The sequence below is a fragment of the Zeus faber genome (genome assembly GCF_960531495.2).
Source record: "Zeus faber genome assembly, chromosome: 22".
Taxonomy (NCBI): domain Eukaryota; kingdom Metazoa; phylum Chordata; class Actinopteri; order Zeiformes; family Zeidae; genus Zeus; species Zeus faber.
In genome coordinates, this window is record NC_137209.1 from 21,416,384 (window position 1) to 21,438,169 (window position 21,786).

General features: G+C 44.6%; 1 protein-coding gene across 1 annotated transcript in view; it reads left to right on the plus strand.

The window, feature by feature from the left end:
- The window catches only part of sec24d (SEC24 homolog D, COPII coat complex component), a 30,612-nt gene that overhangs the window by 568 nt on the left and 8,258 nt on the right, over window positions 1-21,786 (plus strand). The window contains exons 2-15 of the mRNA XM_080022821.1: window positions 2,336-2,590; window positions 5,288-5,387; window positions 5,486-5,601; window positions 5,766-6,254; window positions 6,445-6,566; window positions 7,504-7,615; window positions 12,538-12,665; window positions 15,082-15,220; window positions 15,884-15,999; window positions 16,145-16,269; window positions 18,403-18,594; window positions 18,815-18,908; window positions 20,513-20,629; window positions 21,475-21,645. Coding sequence (XP_079878947.1) covers window positions 2,437-2,590; window positions 5,288-5,387; window positions 5,486-5,601; window positions 5,766-6,254; window positions 6,445-6,566; window positions 7,504-7,615; window positions 12,538-12,665; window positions 15,082-15,220; window positions 15,884-15,999; window positions 16,145-16,269; window positions 18,403-18,594; window positions 18,815-18,908; window positions 20,513-20,629; window positions 21,475-21,645 — 2,175 coding nt within the window. The 5' untranslated portion in view covers window positions 2,336-2,436. The remainder of the gene's footprint in view (window positions 1-2,335; window positions 2,591-5,287; window positions 5,388-5,485; window positions 5,602-5,765; window positions 6,255-6,444; window positions 6,567-7,503; window positions 7,616-12,537; window positions 12,666-15,081; window positions 15,221-15,883; window positions 16,000-16,144; window positions 16,270-18,402; window positions 18,595-18,814; window positions 18,909-20,512; window positions 20,630-21,474; window positions 21,646-21,786) is intronic.

Below are 21,786 nucleotides of genomic sequence, written 5' to 3' on the forward strand. Positions count from 1 at the left end.
GACGGATGAATAGATGGATCGATAGATACATAGATGGATGGATGGATACAGTAGATATATGGATGGATAGATACATGGATGGATGGATAGATACAGTAGATAGATGGATGGATAGATAGATGGATGGATGGATAGATACAGTAGATAGATGGATGGATAGATAGATGGGTAGATAGACGGACAAATGGATGGATGGATGGATAGATAGATAGATAGATATTAAACGGACAGACAGATAGGTAGGTGGATGGATAGATAGATAGATAGATAGATAGATAGATAGATATTAAACAGACAGACAGACAGACAGACAGACAGACAGGTAGGTAGGTGGATGTATGGATAGATAGATAGATGGAAAGATGGATAGATAGATAGATGGATAGACAGGCAGGCACATAGATACTGTAGATAGATGGATAGATGGATAGACAGGCAGGCAGATAGATACTGTAGATAGGTGGATGGATGGATGGATGGATGGATACTTTAGAGCTGATGTGACTTTCCAAAGACGGGACGTTAAACTTCTTAGTCATATTTGCAACTGTAGTGACAGGAACACGAAGCTGCTTGGAGATGCCCTCATGGCTTTCCCTTCAACATGCTGGTCTATCATGTTCTCCCTGATCTCCTCAGACAGCTCTCTCCTTTGCTTTCTCTGGCCCGTGTTCAGTGTGGCGCACACCATGATACCAAACAGGCGAGCGACTACTTTTCTCCATTTAAATAGGCTGAATGAGTGATTATAACATTGAAGACATGTGTGATACAAAAAAAGAACCGTAAGTTTGAAATATCACTATAATCCAATTTTTTATGATGTTTTCTAAGGGCTACCAACTAATCTGTCCAGGCCATTTTAGAATATCATTGATCTCTTTTGCAATAATTGATCTCTTTTCACAGTTTCTTTGCTTTACTCGTTGACGTACCAAAGGCATGCAGGTATGCATGAGGAAATTGCTTTTAATGTCACCACTTTTCAGGAGGAATGAAGCATTGTTTCAATGAGCTGTAACGGTACGGACAAATTTGTCCACGTCTGCGGATAGATGGATGATAGATGGATGATAAATGGATATTGTAGATAGATGGATGATAGATAGATTGACGGATGTGTTTTTATTCATCCCTGCAGGGGAGGGAAGATTTTGTTGTGGACACATCAAAACAATCACAGTGAAGTAATACAATATAAAAATAGAAAAGAAAATGTCCCCTTAAAAAATGTGTAGTTTGAAATGGAAGATGTAATGTCAATCTTTCTTCAAATCTTTCTTTCTGTTATCAATCTTCCTTTAGTCTCCCAATCTTCAGTCAATCTTTCTTTCAAACATATTTTTTAAGGGATTGTAGATTAAAAAAAAGTTTATTATTGTTATATTAGTATAACAATAATATATATGTTGTATTTATAGTAGTAATAGTCATAATTATTTTAGTTTTATGATACATTTTTTTAAGGAATTTTATTCCTTCCTTTTAATATATATATTTAAAAAAATGTTTAATTATTATGATACAATTTTTAAGGAATTTTATTTTTTATTATCATTTTGTATCTATTTTTCAGGAATAGGAGTTTTTTTCTTAAGCATTTTTTGAAAACTTTAAGAGTTATGGAGAACATGGAAATAGAATATGGTATAGAATATAGAAAGATAAATAGATGGATAGATAAATTGCATTTTATTCATCTCTGGAGGGAGGGACAAATTTGGTGGGAACACATCAAAACAATCAGTAATAGAAAATATAAAAATAGAATATAGTTTAAAATAGAAAAAGAAATGTCAATATACAACAAACAAGTAAATGTAAAATGTAAGGTGTATCAATAATTCCAAATGTAAAGTAAGAAATATTTAAATATGTAAATAAAATACTAAATGTTAAGAAGGTAGACATTTATAGAGAAGTACAAACAGGTTTAGTCACGTAGCCTATTTTGGGATTACCTGCAGGCCTCACAAACACAAACAAGCCCTTCGCAGAGTGTGTGTTGTTATCACGTCACGTTCTACACCAATAAAGGCTGCTGCGCAAGGCCAAAGGTCCTCCTACACGTCTCCTGGACTCTGCTATCAGCAGGGGACGTTATTATTATTATTATTATTATTATTACAATCCACCTTACTATTTATTAAAACTGATATCAGCCTTGTATCTGTATATTTTTATATATTTGGCTATTTCTGTAACTTCATTTTGCAAATTTCTAGTTTTGCAAATCCCTCGCCTACGAAAATGTACGTTTGCCGGATAAACGGATTCCGGTTGTTATTCTGATCCTGAAATGAATGGTCTAAAATTAAAAATGTCTTCTCTCCAGTTCTCAGGTCGTCCCAAAACCACCCGTCTTGGCATGAGAAGGGAGTGAGATCTCCGTCCGTCCCCGAAAAAAATCCCCCAAAAAAACCACAACAAAAAAAAATGAGTCAACAGGGTTACGTTGCGACGCCCCCGTTCTCCCAGGCCCCGCCCGGGATGGGGGGCTTCCATGGGCCGGGGGGTCCAAACCAACAGCAGCACCACCTGTACGGGCATTACGGGGGGCAGCCGCAGGGCTTCGCTGTTCCACCCACAGGTAAAGCAGCAGGAGGAGAAGGAGAAGAATAGAGATTGTGATGTTTCCTAAAGTTGTGTTAAAAAGTGCAGGGAACTCCGTGTGTGCGCTTCGCAGACAGTGGGGCAGGGAAGGACAAAGAGCCCTGAAGCCTGTAAATTTGCACTGAGAATAATGTTTGTTTTTGTTTTTTGCACACAAACTAACATTGTGTGAATTGAGTATATTTATTGAACCCGGATATAGCGCGCAACTAACAATGATTTTCATTATCGATTAATCTGTGGATTATTTTCTCGATTATTCGTTGAGTTGTTTTGTCCATAAAATGTCTGTTTCCCGAAGTCCAAGGCAATGTCCTCAAATGTCTTGTTTTGTCCACAACCCAGAGATATTCAGTTTACTGTTACACAGGACTAAAGAAACCAGAAAATATTCACCCTTAAGAAACTGGGATCAGATAATTTGGAAATGTTTTGCTTGAAAAATTACTCAAAATGATTCATCGATTATCATAATAGTTGGCGATTAATTGAATAGTTGGCAACTGATTGATTAATCGACTTATTGTTGCAGCTCTAAACTGGGAGGGGTATGGATGAGCATGGTATAGATTTATTTTGTCACATGCAGAGATTATTCACATGCAGACATTTTTTTTTTTTTTTTTTTTTACAAAAAAGGAAAGTTTGGAAAACAAATTGAAAAGAGTTTGGGGGGAAAAAAGCAAAGTTTTGTAAAATAAAAGTGAACATTTGTTTGTTTAAAATAAAAAAAGGTAAATAAGTGCATAAAAAACCACGGCTGTTTGTAAAAAAAAGTGAAAAGGAAGGACGGTACAAACAATTTGAAAAAAAGAAGAAGAAATAAAAGCGAAGATTAAAAATAAAGGGAAGGAAAAAAAATGTAATAAGCAAAGATTTGTAAAATCAAAACAAAACAAACCCTCATAAATTCCCGGATAAACACCCTCATCTTTTATTTTTATTTTGAGCCCTGGTCTTCGGAACGTGGTTATTTGCGTAGGGAGCGGGAAAGCGAAATCCGAAATCCCCAGTGGTTTCAAGCTGCAGACGCCAGACGCGGCATGTGTGACATCACAATGACGGCCGTGAGTTAAGAGCCACGTGTGACATCACAATGACGTTTGTGAGATAAAAGCCGCGACGCCAAAACGCTGCCTCACACGGTGAGAAGAGCGCTGCGGCGAGTGTCCATCACATTCCTAGCTCTAGAACACCACCCCCCCAAAGAGAACATCTGAACCCGAAAAATTAGTCGACAAAAAATAAGTTATAATACGAGAATAACACAAAGTGAAGTTAAAACACAAGGAGAATAAGACAAAAAAGAAGGCCCCGCCCCCAGGTCTATATATTGTCTGTTGATGCGTTAACATCTGACACCTGACTGGCAACTCAGCCAGATGATGTAATTGAAAAAATGTAATTTGGATTTCACTATAGAATCGGTACACAAATTAATACCACTATGATAATTAATAATAATAATAATAATATGTATATATATTATTACTCTGTTCCCCTGTGGATTGGTCAATAGCGGCAAACAACGGTCCGAGAGTCCCGGTGCATCGGGCTGCGGCGTCCGTGTCCCACAAGCCTGGAGCACGGCAATGAAAGTCGGAACAAACTTTTCAATGAGGCCCCGTAGGTCTAATATGAGTGAAGATTCGGCAACTGGATTGCTTGTTTCTCGCCTCAAATTTGTTGACAAGCATATTTTAGCGACCTGGTGAGGTGAAAGTTCACAGAGTAAATAAAACGGAGCCCGGAGTAAAGCTCAAACACCATTGGCTCACAGAACTAACCCTCTGGGGCTTGGCTGCTCATCCACAACTAAAGCTACACACACTGAAACAGCCTGTTTTGGAACACTGGGTTTAGAGGCATGTCACAATGGCTTGAATGCATAATCTGAGCGGTATTTTCAGCAAAAAAAGGGGACCTCAGCGACCTATATTACTGTGTGTAAAAAGGAACACGGGCAACCACTGGTTTTATGTCCCCCGTTTCACTCCACCTACATGCTAATAGAGCTCAGCAGTGAGTTTCCCTAAGTTAAAATCCCATTCGTATTCTGAGTGGAGGTTTTGATTATTAGCCACAAGACTGTACATATCAACCTTGTTTTAAGGAAAAACATGTTTTATTCCTGATGTCATAGAGAAATACTACACCACCCACAATCCTCTAGTATAACAGCGATGTCTCTGGAGCTCGCCATCGCCATGGAAACGCTTATGCGTCGGTGCCGACACTGATGTCGGCGAGTGAGTTACTGTGACCGCTGAACTCCACGAGCGTTGACGTTTACCACACAACACTATTATTAACAATATGAACGCTGTGAGGGTGACAAAGATGGAATTCAAGAGGAAGCTCTGAACTGTCGTTAGGTTGGATGTCGTTGGAAAGGTGTCATTCCCAACGGTTTATGGGATGAGTAGTTAGGAGACTTGAAGAAATGGATGTGGATATATCCAATTTCACATTAAAAACAGTAAATAGGTGTCTTCTGCGATATTCAGCGATAATGACCGGCTGGCTGTACGTTATTATCACTTAGCTATTTCTACGAGCAGAAAATGTCTATTCTTTGTTGTTAAGGCTGTTCACTAGTAGAAGTGTTCATGCAGTCCATACTGTTTAAGGCCTTAGTGCTGATACAATGTGTGCACTATGAATTTGTCACCAGGTTTGAAGGCCCCGGTGTCGTCGGCTCCCGGCATGCCTCCACCCTCAGTGTCCAACCAGTACGCTCCAAATGTCCAGCAGAACGGCGCTCATCCTCAAAGGTAACAAACTCCAGTCCACAGCCGGCAAGGCACGACAGATTCCCCTAGAACACGGACCATACATTGAATATTTCAAACCGTTCTCTTCTCTCTTGAAGGTACCCTGCCTATGGACACCCTCCACAGTCCCAGTTCCAAAGCATGACCTCGCAAGCTCCGCCCCCAGCACAGCAGCTTACCAATCAAATGAGCGCCATGAACTTGGGCAACTACGGTAAAGTGAACTAACTATGAACCAACTATACATGTCAATATGGTTAAAATGGTAAATGGTTGTCAATAACTGGCTTCACTTAAAATGTTTTTGTTTCATAGTGGTATTCCTGGCAGTTTTCTTGTCTGACATTACATTTATGTGTTTTCTGTGTGTACCTGTAGCCCCAGGTCCCATGCAGAGCCCGCCCCCTCCCGCCAGCCCTGCAACCCAGCACCCCCTCCAGAACCCTCCTCCACCAGCCATGGGACCTCACTCCCCTCAAATGTCTGCCCTGATGACACCACCTCAGTCACCCCCAACTGGCCCCCCAATGGCAGGCCCCCCGATGGCAGGCCCCCCGATGGCAGGCCCCCCGATGGCAGGCCCCCCAATGGCAGGCCCCCCGATGGCAGGCCACCAAATGGCAGGCCCCCCAATGGCAGGCCCCCCAATGGCAGGCCCCCCAATGGCAGGCCCCCCAATGGCAGGCCCCCCAATGGCAAGAGGTCCAATGGCGGGCCCCCAAATGACTGGGGCACCAATGGCAGGCCCCCCAATGGCAGGAGATCCAATGGCAGGCATGGGAAGACCCTTCCCTGGACCTTCTCCACCCGGGGCCGGTGGTTTCCAGCAGCCCGGTCCTGCTCCAGCAGGTTACCCTCAACAACTCGGTAAGACCAGCACTGAGAAGCTAATGCAGTTTGACTTCACATGATTCACAGCAGTACCCCCGAAAACCTGATCCAAGATCAGTAGAGTGGCGAGTCCCACACTATTCAAGTTCAAGTTCAAGAGATTATTTGTCACTTACATATTCGTTGTAGTAATTAGGTTAACCACAAATTTGGCTTTTCTGTGTAGGCCAATTTGGGGGCCAGATGGGCGGGCCACAGCCAGGATACCCCGGAGCATTCCCTGGAGCTGCAGCCCAAATGGCCGGCCCCCCTCAGAAGAAACTGGATCCCGACTCCATCCCTAGCACCGTGAGTAGACCTTATCATGCAAACATGTGACGTATTAAACATTCTGCTCAAAAGAGGTAAGGCATTCTTTTGAGGTTCTATGACGATGGCATTATGATATTATTGGGATGCTCCAGTTATCCCTATGAGAAATATGTTTCAGGTTTCCCAACTGGAATAGCATGGAGTGTAGCGGTAATGGTGTGGATATGCAGATTATAGTTTGAATACCAAGATGTGTAAACCCCTTAATCCAGTTACGGTTGGGTTGTTCTTATCACCAATCAAAACAATGGTCATTGTATTAGTCTGAAGAAGTTCAGTCAACAGAAACGATTTGTCCCATGGTCTCCTTTTCCCTTGGATGGCTTTTCTTCCAGGGACTTCCCTTTCAGGGATGGGAGACGAGAATATTGCAAGAGTATTGTTTTGATTTGACACATGGCTTCATGGATGATGGAACACATAAATTTCAGTTTATTTACTAAGGTCAAGCTATCGAAGTGTCAACATGATAACCTCATGTACACAGGGATATTATTGAGAGTTCCATGTAAACAGTGGATCCAGGTCTTAAACCTGGGACAAGGGCCCATCACACAATTCACATAACAAACGAGTTCACCGTCGGACTATATTGTAAACAGTGTAGTCAAGTCAAATGTATTTATAAAGCACATGTCAACCAAAGTACTGTACAGTGAAGTAGAGTCTAAATAAAAATGAAACCTTAATAAATACGTTGACAAAGCGTTAAGGCACCACAGACCTTTTACAAGGAGCAAGTCCATGAGAAAGGATGGTTTAAAGATGGGAAGGCACTGATAGTAGGGGAAGGCCTAACGCCAAGGGCGAGTGGCCAACTCACTGACCAGAACAATGACTAAGTGAAACCCACTATGAGCTCTTGAGAATCATCATGTCTTTCAGGGAACTCATTTTAAGGCCTCTGTTTCAGACCCAAGTCATTGAGGACGACCAAGCCAAACGAGGAGGACAAGTCTACACGACAAACCTCAGGGGTCAGGTTCCACCCCTGGTAACCACCGACTTCACAGTCCAGGACCAAGGTAAGGATCCAATAGAGTTCCAGGGCCCAGACCCCCAAAACCGACCGTGGTGTGGGGGTGTAGTGGTTTAAGCAGCCACACCTGTCTAAGTAATCGGGCCCGTGATCAGCGTGGCTTTACGCCTGTTGCTCGTTACAGTAATCAACGAGCAACAGGTAGAACCCCCATCCCCACACATACACAGGAGAGGAGCCCTTGTCATGTCCTTCCGCTCCGGGCTTGTTCCACCTCGCCCACTCTCTACAATAAAACCGGAACTTTTCAACATTGCCTGTGTCTCTGTGCCGAAGGGCCCTGAAAACGCTGCTCGGGTGGCATGTGACAGGCGGAACTGCCACACTGACACTTTCTTCGTTTGCTCAGTGGATTAATCATACTTAGACGGTCCTCTTGCCAATTAAGCCAGAGGGGGCAACTCAGATTTTTCCCAAATCCAACACGGCCGCCAAATTGCGATGTGCTTGCCAAAATTCACTCAAGGTTTTTGCACCCATAAATGGAAAACATAGTTCTAGGTGTTCAACTGTGCGGAGAAACAGTCGGCAGGATAAACAGCCTTTACTGGGAGTTCTTCGGAAACAAACAGAAACATCCAGAGAATTTCAAACGTAAACATAGAAATTATTATCAACTCTGTCCATTAAGCATTGTTACCCTGGTTCACGGTTCAAGAGAAAGAGTGAGACGTCACACATAAAGCCATTGCTGGCTCCCTTACCTGAAGATGGCGCCAAAACCACACCCCACCGCCACATAAACCCCACAGCCCGACGTAGGCTGGGGAGCCACCCGGCTAACCACTTGCATCCAATATTACATGCTGTCTTCATCTACATCCTTGGCAGCATGTTGTGCCCTCCTTGACAGCTTCATCTTGGTCAGCTCCTCCGTCACAGTTCTCCTGGGTTTTCTTTTTCCCGATGTCCATCTTATGGCTTCTTTCGGGACCTGGTCCTTCTCCTTCCTCTGCATATGGCCCAGCCATCTCAAACACGTGCGAGAGTTTCTAGGTAATACTCAGGCTATCTCTTTCACAGTTTGTGGTCGAAGATTTTGTTTGTCAGAAATAAATTGCATAGTATCTACTATGGAGGCCACACAGTTTTAACCACTTGCCAACTCTGCACCGTACAGCAGAGCAGGCTTGACCTTGCTGTTGTATAAGCGCAACTTTGTTTTACGGCTGTACTGCTTGGACCTCCAGATGACAGTTGGGAGAAGTCATCCCGGAAAATTCCCCAGAACTGATGTTCAGATGTTGCCATTCTTGCCCTGATAAAGATAGTTTGGCCTGTAGATTGGCTACCAAGTCGCAAGGTTTCCATAGCCTGCCGCCTTTCTCGGCTTGGCTTGCTAACATTTATGGCCTGGGAATATCTAGTCTCTCCTGGCACTCCACTTCACTTCACCTCTTTAACCGTATTTTTTGAGGACGTCTTGGCCTTCTCATGGATTTGTTGAGACGTGTGCTGTGCTCGTTCAAGAGCGTTGCCTTCATTCGTTTTCTCTCCAAATTTCTGCCATATACGGAATCATATCCAATATCCAGTCTTTGGCCACTTTCTTTTTGAAGCAAAGGACTTTTTGTTCTGGGTTAGTGAACATGATAGCTTTCCATTTGCTGCCTATGGTGGCTTCTTCCATTTCAGAGGCAGCATTGAGTGTGTTGAAATAGATTCTGAGGTCACAAACTTCTTGTATTTCTCCTTGTGTGGACACTGTAGTTTTGCAATATCCATGTCCCTCCCCTTGGCCTTGTGGGACTGCCTTTTGCCTTTGAGCTTGACGGTGGCAGCAATTACTACTATTACTATTATAGTCATCTGCAGCGCAGTCTTCTCTAATGTCTAGTAGTGACCTGCACTACTTGCCATTAATTATAATATGGTCTATATGGTTGATAGTCCTACCATCCATGTGAGCTTATGGATGGTGGGAAGATGGTTTGTTCTCATCGTAATCATCAGGATTCTCTCATAATGTCGTCATCCACAGCATTGGTTATCACCTTGATGTAATGTTTAATGATAGCTTTGTTGATTTGCAGGCAAACTAGATTACGATGCAGATTCTGAGAGTCTGTCTGTACCGCCACCAGCCAAGAAAAGAAGACCAACAAGGACTGCTAAGGACAGTGGATTTGGCATTGACACAAAGGTGGAATCAAATAGTGATAAGCTGTTGTCCAATTCGGACTCATCAATGGAAGACTGGATCGATAACCCCACAGAGAGTGACCTGGACTTTGACCTGGAGAGTGACTGATTCACTGATTCAAGCGTACATTGGATGATGACCACATAATATGTACATAGTTCACTTAGCTTAAAGTTTACTTCACTTACTTAACTTAAATGTGAATAAAGATTGCTGTGACTTCTAATCAGACTAATGTTGAATTATTGAGACGCAGGAAGAATGAGAAGGATACGATTATGTCACGGTAACACAGCAACCCTGGTTGAAGTTCTCAACTAATCCTAGTTGTCGAGGGGCTCCAGGGCCAGCTTCCCGTCTGCACATGAAGGAACCAGAGGACTTGGCTGCCCCGCATTTGGCTGTCAGGCTGGGAAAAGAAGACAGGCTTTGCTTGGCGTCGGGGGTTCAAGCCCAAATCCGATGCCGTTGTCCACAGCCCTGCCACTCCATGGACAGTTCATTTGCAAACACAGACACGGATGAAAACTAAAATCAAAAAGTGTTTCCAGAGAGGGACTGGCCTACAAAATGGAAACTAAAATGTAATTTGGCGTGTCTCGTAGTCTCAGACATCCACAACGTGTTCAGCGCTCACTCCTCTTGAAGGTGGCCACATTGGACCTGGTATTGGACGCAATGAAGCCAAAGAGTTTTTCTATAGACCTGGGAAAGAGAAAGTGATGAAACAGCTCCACATATCATCAACTTTCCATACACGGTGGAATAAACCTCAGCTGAGTGATATTATGATGACCATATTGGAATGTGGTGGTCACAACAGTATGACCCAGCGTTGAATATGTCAAGACAAAAAGTTGTGTAATGGACATAAGGGCGGTTATGAGTAGTAAACCATTCACCATATATTCAAATTCTCCATTTATATGCACTTATATGGCATGTTGGATTTTTAGTGTCCAAATTGCATCCAACATTGAATGGAATCAGATAGAAAATGTCCTTTATAAAGATGGGGAAGGTACCTAAATATCAATATTTAATAGGTACCTCAGAGATTTCTTGTGTTTAAACATCTTAATGAAATCACCTCAAGTCATCCCCAAAATATTGTCAAATTATCAATATGTATTAATCAAAAATAATGTGATATTTGATTTTGTCAATATCGCCCAGCCCTGTCTCCTATGTCCATAGATATAGATGTGCGGCTAGGTTCTGGTAATTTGAACGGCAAGGAATAATGAAGTGTTCTTTAGCCTCATCTTAAATTTAAAGGGGACCTATTATCTTCCTTTTCAACAACTTAATAGACCGTAGGTCTCTGAGGTCCCCAAAATGTTTTTGAAGTTTTTTGATGAAAATACCACTCGCACAATGCATTCTAGTAACTCTAACATGCCTCTAAACCATCCTGTTCCAGGACGCTCTGTTTCAGTGGGAGGAGCCTCCGTCCTTCCCTGAGGCCCCTAGTTCTGTGAGCCAATGGGGTTTGAGCATGACTCCCGGGTTCCGTTGTATTTAGTCCTTAAGCTTTCACTGATTTCACCTCAATCAGTCCACTTAAAATCTGTTTCTGAACAAATTTGTGGCGAGAATTAAGCAATCCTGTTGCTGAATCTTTACTCATTGGCTCTGCACGGCGTTTTGTTGCAGTGCTCCAGGCTTGCGGGCGACGCTGCACGCGGGGATCTTTTGTTTAATTCAATTAGTAAACATTGGAAAATAAAATAAATCAATAAATAAATACATCTACAATAAAAACAAACAATTTTTTGGAGAAACGCACAGCCGATTGCACGCCGCAGCCTACGGTCTATCTTCCCCATGTTTTTTTTTTTTTTTTTTTTTTAATTTGAAAACAGCGGAATTGTTTTTTAATTACTTACATTTCCCTCATCTGCAGAGAAGAACAAAAACCTGACTGAGTTGTCTTGTTTCACGGTGTGTGTGTTTTAGTAGAACCATCAGAGACCCAAATGTCGGTGCACAAGCACTGAAAAAGTGAGTTTTTCATAATGGGTCCCCTTTAAAGTACAGGTTCGCTCGTTATCTCACTGGTTTGACTGTGCTTAGTTGGAGTCCAATGGAGCAAATGGTTAAGACTTAAAACACCACATTTAACCAGTATGACTGTTCTTACCATTTTATTATATTTGAATTTTTTTAGATACGTTTTTGTTTTTTGTTTTTTGTTTCTTTTCTGCAAATGATTCATTCCCACTCGCAGCGATTTGCAACTCAAGCATTTTGAGCTGCAAATCTTGGATGAAAGCTGCGACACAAATACAGTTTATTATAACTATATCTCACATTACAGTATAGGCGCACTTCTTTTTTTATCATGTTTTGAATAATAGAAATATTGCATTTTATTTAAAACAACCTTTTGCAAGTGCCAGAGCATAACATTGGCTCCAGCAGGTTGCCAGGAGGAAGCGACGCAACTTCCTGTTTCTAGTTTCTTACGGTACCACGGATGTGGCCGGGTGCAGGAGTCAATAAAAACCTTAACAAACCCTGCTTTTTTTTTTTTTTTTTTACGTATTTATTTATTTATTTATTTTAGAAAACTTAACCATAAGAAGTTAAAGGCTTAAATATTTGCCCCACTGGACTGCATGGCGACTTAATTGTGCAAACATTTGAATAAGCCCTGGGTTGAAAAACAGTGACCCTCTCCTCGCTTCTTTTGAATCGTCCCCTTCTAAGCGGTAACATCTTCCCTTTGTCGACGTTTGTTTGTTTGTCCTTCTACCGTCCAGGCAACGCCAGCCCCAGGTTCATGCGCTGCACCACCTACTCCTTACCGTGCACCGCCGACCTGGCCAAGCAGTGCCAAGTGCCCTTGGCCGCCATCATCAAGCCTTTTGCCAACGTGCCAAAGAATGAGGTAAGCCGTGGCAGCGGAGTGGAGCCCACTGCCGCTCATCGCCCCGTCATTGGGGGACGGAAACAGCTAAGACGCAGCGCGGATTTCACTACAATCCCGACAGCTAGGCACGTCAGGCACGTTCCATTTCATGCAAACGAAAAGTACGTGTACAGTATGGACGGTGAAGCGGTGTTTCCCAACCGTCTTTTTGCCATGCTACACTTTTTACAATGAGATAAACCCCTATCCCCTTAACAAAATGTCACAAACCCATAGAAATCTTACAGCTCATTATTATTATGCCCTGCTAATAGTCATACAAACGATTTGTTCGTCGTGAACATATCAATCAAATTCATCAATTCAGTCAATTCATTAACTGAAAATAATGTTTTGGATTCAATTGAATGTGAAACCACCAAAATAAATAGAAAAAGTAATAATTCTTATGAGAATTCCAACACTGAGCCGAACCGACCCTTCTGACTCCCTCGACCATCGTCCGGGAAGGCCTCCCTCGTGACACCCGACTGAACCAAACGAACCGAGAGTCAGATAAATGGAACGACTCTTTTTAAGCGAGTGACTCGTCGAGAACCGAATCACCAAAAAAAACAAAAAAGCGTCAGAGCTTTCGTCGCTACTGAATGGCTCTCACTTCTAGGTTGAAAAAGGAAGCTTGTCCTGATGAACACAGCAGGGATGGGATTTTTTCAGGATGAATCTGGAATTCTGGATTTTCAGTACCCCGAAAATATGAATCATGCAGATCCCTTAAAAAAAAATAAAAAATAAAAAAATTTAGGGGGCGGGGGGTGGGCTCAGACCACCCAAACATCAAAAGTTAAACTGTGTCTCGAGAAAAAGAGAAAAATCTGACAGGGATCTCCGCTCCACCGCTCGTCCCCGTTCCACGTTCCTCCCAACAAAACAAAAAACACTGTTTTTATTGTATATGTAATTATTCTCTTTGTGCGTAACGGGGAGACTTTCTCAGTTGCTCTCTCAACCCCCTCCCGAATAAGGGCAGTACCAGCACATATTTATTTCTACTTCACGCACATATTTATTTCTACTTCACGCACTGCGTTCTGTATGCTTTTCTGCTTTTTTTTACCTTTGCCTGGCACGCAGCTTGCATTCTGCCGGAGCCGATGAATTCGATGAATTAGTTGTGATCTTGCGACACAAGAGCTGGTTTCCATCATTTACGTATCGGGAGCGGGACTTGAAACATTTTCACGGCGCGCTCTCGCGGGGTGCTCGAAATCCACGACAAACTAAAAAAGTTTTTATTTTATTTTTTTATTTTTCCGTCGGCGAAGCTTTTTCCCCCCCCTTCCTGTTGGAAACCTGTCTCTCCCTCTGTCTCCCCCTCTCCGCCACATCCAGCATACGTGGGGGGGGGGTTGAGTTTGCCCTTTGAACGGCCTCTTGCTTGGCTCCCGTGTGGTCCAAGACACTCCCGCTCCACTCCCCCCCCCCCCCCCCCCCCCCGGGCGCTCCGACTCGGCCTTTTTAGGCAATGTAAGCTCTCCTCCCATGGGCCGGTGTCAGGCGTGCGTGGGGGGGGGTGGACTCTGTTGGAAGATGAAAGGACGTTCAAACAAAAGAGGGGCTCCCACCTCGAGGACCCGCAGCCTGGAGAATGTCCGTCCCCGTTAAGAGGCGCGTCTGCTCGGGCTAAAACTGCCCTGGCGGAGCCCCCCCCCACCCCACCCCCCCGTTGTTGCCGCGTTGCCGGGCCGCCGCTCCGGTGTTGTTATCCCGCGTCGCTCCGTCTCCATCCCTTCGCACTCGGACCGTCGTGAGCGCTGCCGTTCCTCATCTGGAGATTCCTCTCCGACAAATCATAAATCTTCTCGCAGCTTTGTCTTTATAGGGCAGTTGCTATTTTTACACCAAATATTTTGTTTCCCTCTCCGAGCCCGGAGAGAAGTGTTGCCTCTTTTCTTTTGCTCCGAGTAAATGTTTCTCACTCACTTAATAAAAAAAAAAAAAAAAGTTCCCCGAAATGTTAAACAAATAAAAATAATCACTTACATTCCGACATGGATTAATGTTCCGTTTATGCGTGACGCAGATATTACGTGTGATACAGTCAGAGCTGGACCTGTGCTGTTACACACCAATTTTTATCAAGATGATGGTCTGACAGCAAGGTTAATAACCTTTTATTTGGCAAGTTCAGAATGGTTTTACAAATGTCTTGTTATTATTATTTTGGGATTATTTGACAGAATCTATAAAAAATGCTATTTTATTTATAATTTATTTTAATATGTATATATTTTATGTATGTATTATGTATTATTATAATTGTATTAAAATGTATTTTAAAAAATACATATTTTTTTATTATTTTTTTGTTATTTCTTAAAATCTTTTTACGTTGTTGTTTTTTTTTTTTTTGTATTTAATTCATCCCGCCCAGACCCCTCTGTGTGTCGTGAACCATGGTGAGACCGGCCCCATTCGCTGCAACCGCTGCAAGGCCTACATGTGTCCCTACATGCAGTTCATTGACGGCGGCCGCCGCTACCAGTGCGGCTTCTGCAGCTGCGTCAACGAAGGTACGTGGACGCCACGCCCGGCCGGGGACGCCCGCGCCGGGTTACCCCCCCCCCCCGAGCGGTTTCCAAAAGAAACCTCAGGAAGCCATGACTTTAAAAGTTAGGGTTACGGAGGGAGGCCTCATGGGATGTTCGTCTGTTGGTTTGTTTGTTTCGGACAAAGTTTAATGTATTGATCTTATGTTTAGATGTCCATCTCATGAGTTATGAGAGGTGGGCGATATAAAAAAAAAAAAATAAATAATAATAAAAAATTATTTTACCAATATTGATGATTTGACGATATTTCTGCGATGAGTATTGATGCTTTCATAATATATTTGCATACAATAAATCATCATGAAGTTAATTAAACTACATTACTGTAATGCAGCCTTTAAAGACCACATTTAACCAGATATGTATTGCACAATATTACGATATATTTATATATATATATATATCCCAAAATGAGATCAATGTCTTCTCCCTACCGTGAGCAAACCATGCAGGTCATTCCTGTCGGTTTCTGGTGGTTCTAGAGTCTAAACTGACTACTTGACCCTAATCACTAATCCACGCCTTTGGCCAGCTGAACATTTTGGTCTCCCCAAATGACTGGGATTCCCACAGGGATTAAAGCGATGAGGGAATGTTCCACTCGGTCTTTGTCCCCTGCTACAGTGCCCGCCTTCTATTTCCAACATCTGGACCACATGGGACGAAGGGTGGACTTCTACGAGAGGCCAGAGCTGTCCCTGGGATCCTACGAGTTCTCAGCGACCCTGGACTACTGCAAGGTGTCCCATCCATCGCACCCATCCACCCACCCACCCATCCATCCATCCATCCACCCATCCACCCATCCATCCACCCATCAATTCCTTTTTCCACCTCCGTTCAAAAGAATGTTACCTGAAAGTTCTCCCGCCGCCTCCCCTGCAGAACAACAAGCCTGCCAGTCCTCCCGCCTACATCTTCATGATGGACGTGTCCTACACCAACATCAAGAGCGGCCTGGTCAACCTGCTGTGCGGCGAGCTCAAGACTCTGCTGGAGAGGCTGCCCAGGTAGGCCAGCGCAGGGATTCACATCAGTGAAAAGTGATGATGCATTGTTTTTGTCGCCGAAGTTCTTCTTCTTGCTAGCACCCTCATCTTATCCATAATGATCCATAATTGTGAAGAAAACTTCAATTTATTTTAAAGTTAAATCGGCCGTTATGTTTGACTCTTTTATATTGTACTAGTCAGTGTTTGAATCTGCTGCCACCGGCCTGATGCAGTCAATGGAGAAATGGGGTAACTACCTTATTCAAAGTTTAAATCTATATTGACAGGCGGGCCATGTTTGACCTAGACTAGACTACCTAGACTATACTAGACTGGACTACACTAGACTGGACTAGACTAGACGAGGCTAGACTAGGGGCTAGACTAGACTAGACTACCTAGACTAGACTAGACCAGACTACACTACACTAGACTAGGCTAGACTAGACTACCTTGCATTCTAGCCATTCTAGACTAGACTAGACTAGTCTAGGCTAGACTAGACTAGGCCAGACTAGGCTACTGAAACTAGACTACCTAGACTAGGCTAGACAACACTTCCTACACTAGACTACCTACAACTAAACTATACTAGATTAGACGAGACTAGACTAGTCTAGGCCAGACTAGGCTACCGAAACTAGACTACCTAGACCAGACTACCTAGACTAGGCTAGACAACACTACCTACACTAGACTACCTACAACTAAACTACACTAGATTAGACTAGACCAGACTACCTAGACTTGACCTAGACCAGACTAGGCTAGACTAGCTAGACCTATCGCAAATTCTGACAAATGGCCGTGTTAGACTGAGGGAGGTGCTAAATGTCAGATGGTGGCTTCTCAGGGCTGGTTTCTAGGAAAACCCTGAGTGCTGTGAAAAGCCTGTGTGTTTGGGGGGGTGTTACAAATGAGGCCAGTATCTCATCAGCGGAACATTCCTCTTTGCTCGGAGGCTCAGGGGCGGAAAGAGCGGCTCGGAGATGAAAAATATCAGCGTGCGGTTACTCCCGTCCGTGGCACAGGCGGCTGGGGTTTTGGACGGCGGCCATCCCAGATACGAGGCTTTTTTTTTTTTTTTTTTTTTTTTTTTTTTTGACTAACCGCCGAGAAAGAGATCCATAGACGACGCGCACCTGGCCACTCCTAAAACAACTCTGCAGCGATGTGTCCATATTTGTCGGCAGGCCATGACGTCGCTCCTCAAACACGACGGCGGGCCTTCCCTCCCCCCGCGTTGGGGGGCTTAATTAGAAACACGTTTGGTCAACCAAACATCCTCCTCTGGGTTCAACTGGCCCCCGGTATGTGTCAAAGACATCCTCATTCCCGCTCGGCGAAGGGAGGGAAGAGCCGATGCAAAGTAGAACCAGGTGTGTGCTACTACGACTCCCGAGTTATTTTTTTTTTAAATGTATTTATTTAGTTGTTTATATCGGGTATGTCGACGGCTGTGAGAAGGAGCAGTGGACAATTCCCCCCCGGCGAACTCGGGGCGACCCGCGTCGGTGACGTCCGTAAAACCGAGCACCCGGTCGACCCCCGTGGCATAATTGACCTCAGGGCCGATCTCTTTCCGAGACGCGTTACGTGCGCCGCGCGCTCGGGGTCGCGTGCCGGCGCGAATTTGGGAGGGTTGGATCGGGCCGACGGGAGTCCAGGGCGGGGCTGCCGGTTCAGGAATGCAGTGTTGGATGGGCCGCGGGGTTGTTTACACTTTAAAGTGGCGATCCGCGAGATCCAAGTCGGTGTTGGAGGGATTACGCTACAAGTCCCATAATTCCAGTCACACCAGCGCCTCGCGTCGCTCGCTCTTCTCGAAGGTTTTCCTTGTGAGGCGTGAGGGCGTATTTTGTCACCCGGGGCCGCTGTTACTTTTTTGTGAGTGTCCATCCACATTGACAGTAGACTGTTGACAGCGAGACTAAATTCACCGTGGCCGCGTTTCTCGATTGCTGCATTCACGCCGTGGTGGCGGACCCCGCCGCCGGCAACGGTAGGCGTAGTGGAGGAGCACATGCAAAATGCAGAGACCTTCAATGGCTCTTTCAGGCTTTTGGAATTTAAACGTGGCACAAACTACATCGGGGTAAGAACCTACTTTTGACGAGAAGCTACTGTGGCCTCCCCTCTTCCCCAACCCAGGGAGGGAGGGGCGGAGAGCTCGTCCGTCAGGGTGGGCTTCGTCACCTACAACAAGATCCTGCACTTCTACAACGTGAAGAGCGCCCTGGCCCAGCCCCAGATGATGGTGGTGTCCGACACGGCCGAGATGTTCGTGCCGCTGCTCGACGGCTTCCTGGTCGACTACCAGGACTCCCGGGCCGTCATCCACAAGTAGGTCCCCGAACTCCCCTCGGTGTCGTTGACCCTTCGCATGAACCCCCACCCCTCCTCCGGGGGAAACGTTTGATTTGGAATTTCCATTTGGCACTCCCGGAGCGAGTCCACTTGACATGAAGGCGGAGGAGGATTTGAGGAAGCAGGGCGCCGGGCCGTGTGTTTTACATTGGGACACGCTGACGAAGCCCTAACCCCGTCCCCCGTTCCCCTCCAGCCTCCTGGACCAGATCCCCGACATGTTTGCCGACACCAACGAGAGCGAGACGGTCTTTGTCCCCGTGATCCAGGCCGGCGTGGAGGCGCTGAAGGTGAGAGGGTGAGAGGGCGACGGTGCGACGCTCGGCCAGACACGTCGGCGGCTCCGGCCGGCCCCCACCCCGGGGTGACCCCCGCTGACGGGGTGATCAGCGTCCCGTCTCGCTCTGAAGGGGCTTATTTTGGGATAAGGACCGGCTGGCTGCGCGCGGTCCCGCTTATTATACGGCCACTTACTAAATAAAATAACACTGATTTGAAGTTGATGACGGACTAGAATTTAGATTTTACAACGAGCATGACTAATGATCCCTCCATCCCATCTCTCAACTATTCCTCCCTCGTTCACTGTTATTAATGTTAAACTGGACAAATCTTCCAGTCGGCGGATCGATACGAGGCAAATAAATCCGGGTGGAGAATTGGTTGCCCGTGACGGAGGTCATTATGAACAGATCAGCGGTCATCATTCGGAAAATAACCGACCGCTCATGACCAATCAGAGTCGAGCGTTCCGCAGAGCCACGGTGCAATAAAAAAAATGGATGATGTAACGTGCAATTCTCTTCCCCGCCTCCCTCCTTATCTTGATTTGCTCGGCATTTGGAGGCAAACTTGAGATCGGCCTTTCTCATACCGTCGGCTCGTTTGAGGGGGAAAAAAAAAACGAAAAAACAAAACAAAAAAAAACACCTCCCGGTCCCGGTGCTCTTTCCTGTGCTGTTTATCGGAGAAGACGACTTTGGGCTCGTTGCGAAATGGCAGCGGCCGAGCGCTCTTCTGCGGAGGCGATGCAAGATGATTGATGAAGCCTCGCCCAAAGCAAATAACGGGGCCGACTCTTTTTATTTTTATTTTTTTTTTAATCCCTCCGTCGTTCAAACTCCCCCCGCGTTTGAACGACGGCTCGAGCTTCGGTTCCGACCGAGGAGCCAAGACACGGAACCGGGCCAGGGCCTCGTCAGACGCCCGCTCAGTCTTTGGACCCCGGTGTGTGGGCAGGTTCCTCTCTTCTCGGTGTGTTTACCTCACAGTCAGACCCAACCCTCCCTGAGGACGTGAGGTCAGACTTTTGGAACGTACCAAGAGGGGGGGGTTCAAAAAATCAACCAGAACCAAAATGTCAGCCAGCGTTTTGTTGGCGTGGGCTTCAGACTCCGTCGACCAAAGATGAGAATCAGAACCAGAATCAGAATCTGTTTATTCGGCGGAGTACACTTTAGATCAGCTAAAAAAAACCCCAATAATAAATTTAAACCAGAAATTAAACGGTGAATTTTAAGTTGAGGACGGTTCAAACAAATTAAAGCAATTTTTAAAAGTTTATCCAATGACTCATATTCTACGTTAAAAGAAAGAGGAAATGAACAGAACACTACAGAATATACAAGGTGTGTTGTACGCATCGGATAAATGAGAAGGATAATTGGCAGTGTGGCTGCAGGTGTAAAATACATATACACATAGATGGAGGTGATGGATGAATAAATAAGTACACGACAATGCAGTCACGATGTTATGAGTTATAACTAAGTTATTAGGATGTCATTACTAAGTTATAACGGAGTTATTACAATGTCTAAAGTCTTAAGTCATTACACTGTTATTACAACGTCGTCGCCTCCTTATTTGTGGTTCTTTCCTCCGCCCCCTGCAGGCGGCAGAGTGCAGTGGGAAACTCTTCATCTTCCACTCGTCGATGCCCACCGCCGAGGCTCCCGGCAAACTGAGGAACAGGGACGACAGGAAGCTGGTCAACACCGACAAAGAGAAGGTGGCCGCCCAAATTTACATTTACATTTAGTCATTGATCAGACGCTTTTATCCAAAGCGACTTACAATTGTTCAAACACTGACGGACGCAGCCACCAGGAGCAATTAGGGGTTAAGTGTCTTGCTCAAGGACACTACAGCATGCTAGCAGGAGGAGCCTGGGATCCAACCAGCAACCTTTGGATCACTAGACCACCAGCTCTACCGCCTGAGCTACCAATTTAATTATTTTTGTCCTTTCACATTCATTCATTCCATTTTTTTTTTTTTTTTGCTGGTGGAGTCATTTGCTCAATTTAAAATACCCTTCAATTACACATTTTAATTTTGATTCAGTTGTACTTTTTATTTAAGTTTATTTATGTAATAAGTTAAACCTGTATTTTGGGGGTTTTCTCGCCTTACAATTTTCATCTTGATTTCTCAATTACAAGTTGTGAAATGCCACAGAAATAGATAAAAAAATAAGTAATGATAAAAGGTTTTTTTTGTAATTCATCCATTATTTTCTAGTGGTTGGAATCCGAAGCTGTGTGTTAAATGGATAAAAAGGAATAAAAATGAGTGACGAGAACAGATTTGGGGAGGCTCTCTGACAGTTTCACCCTATTGTTGCTCGTGCTATATTGCCCCCCAGCAGCAACATGTAGTACTGCAACTTGAGCTCGCCGTAATCATTTCTGCTTTCCTCTACTTTACTTCGCTAACTGTGTGTGTGCGTGTGTGTGTGTGTGTGTGTGTGTGTGTGTGTGTGTGTGTGTGTGTGTGTGTGTGTGTGTGTGTGTGTGTGTGTGTGTGTGTGTGTGTGTGTGTGTGTGTGTGTGTGTGTGTGTGTGTGTGTGTCAGACCCTGTTTCAGCCCCTGAAGGGTGTGTACGAGCAGTTGTCCAAGGAGTGTGTGCTGCAGGGCTGCAGCGTGGACCTCTTCCTCTTCCCAAATCAGTTTGTGGACCTGGCGACCATGGCCGACGTGCCGTCCCACACCGGGGGCTCCGTCTACAAGTACAACAACTTCCAGGTGTTATTATGTTTTAATTATTATGTTTTTGTGAAGTATATGCATTTTTAATAGTAAAACACATCCATCCATTATTCTTCCACTCTTTTGTAGACATGACCAACCCAAATGTCAATGTTCCTGGGGTCGCTGGTTTTAAGG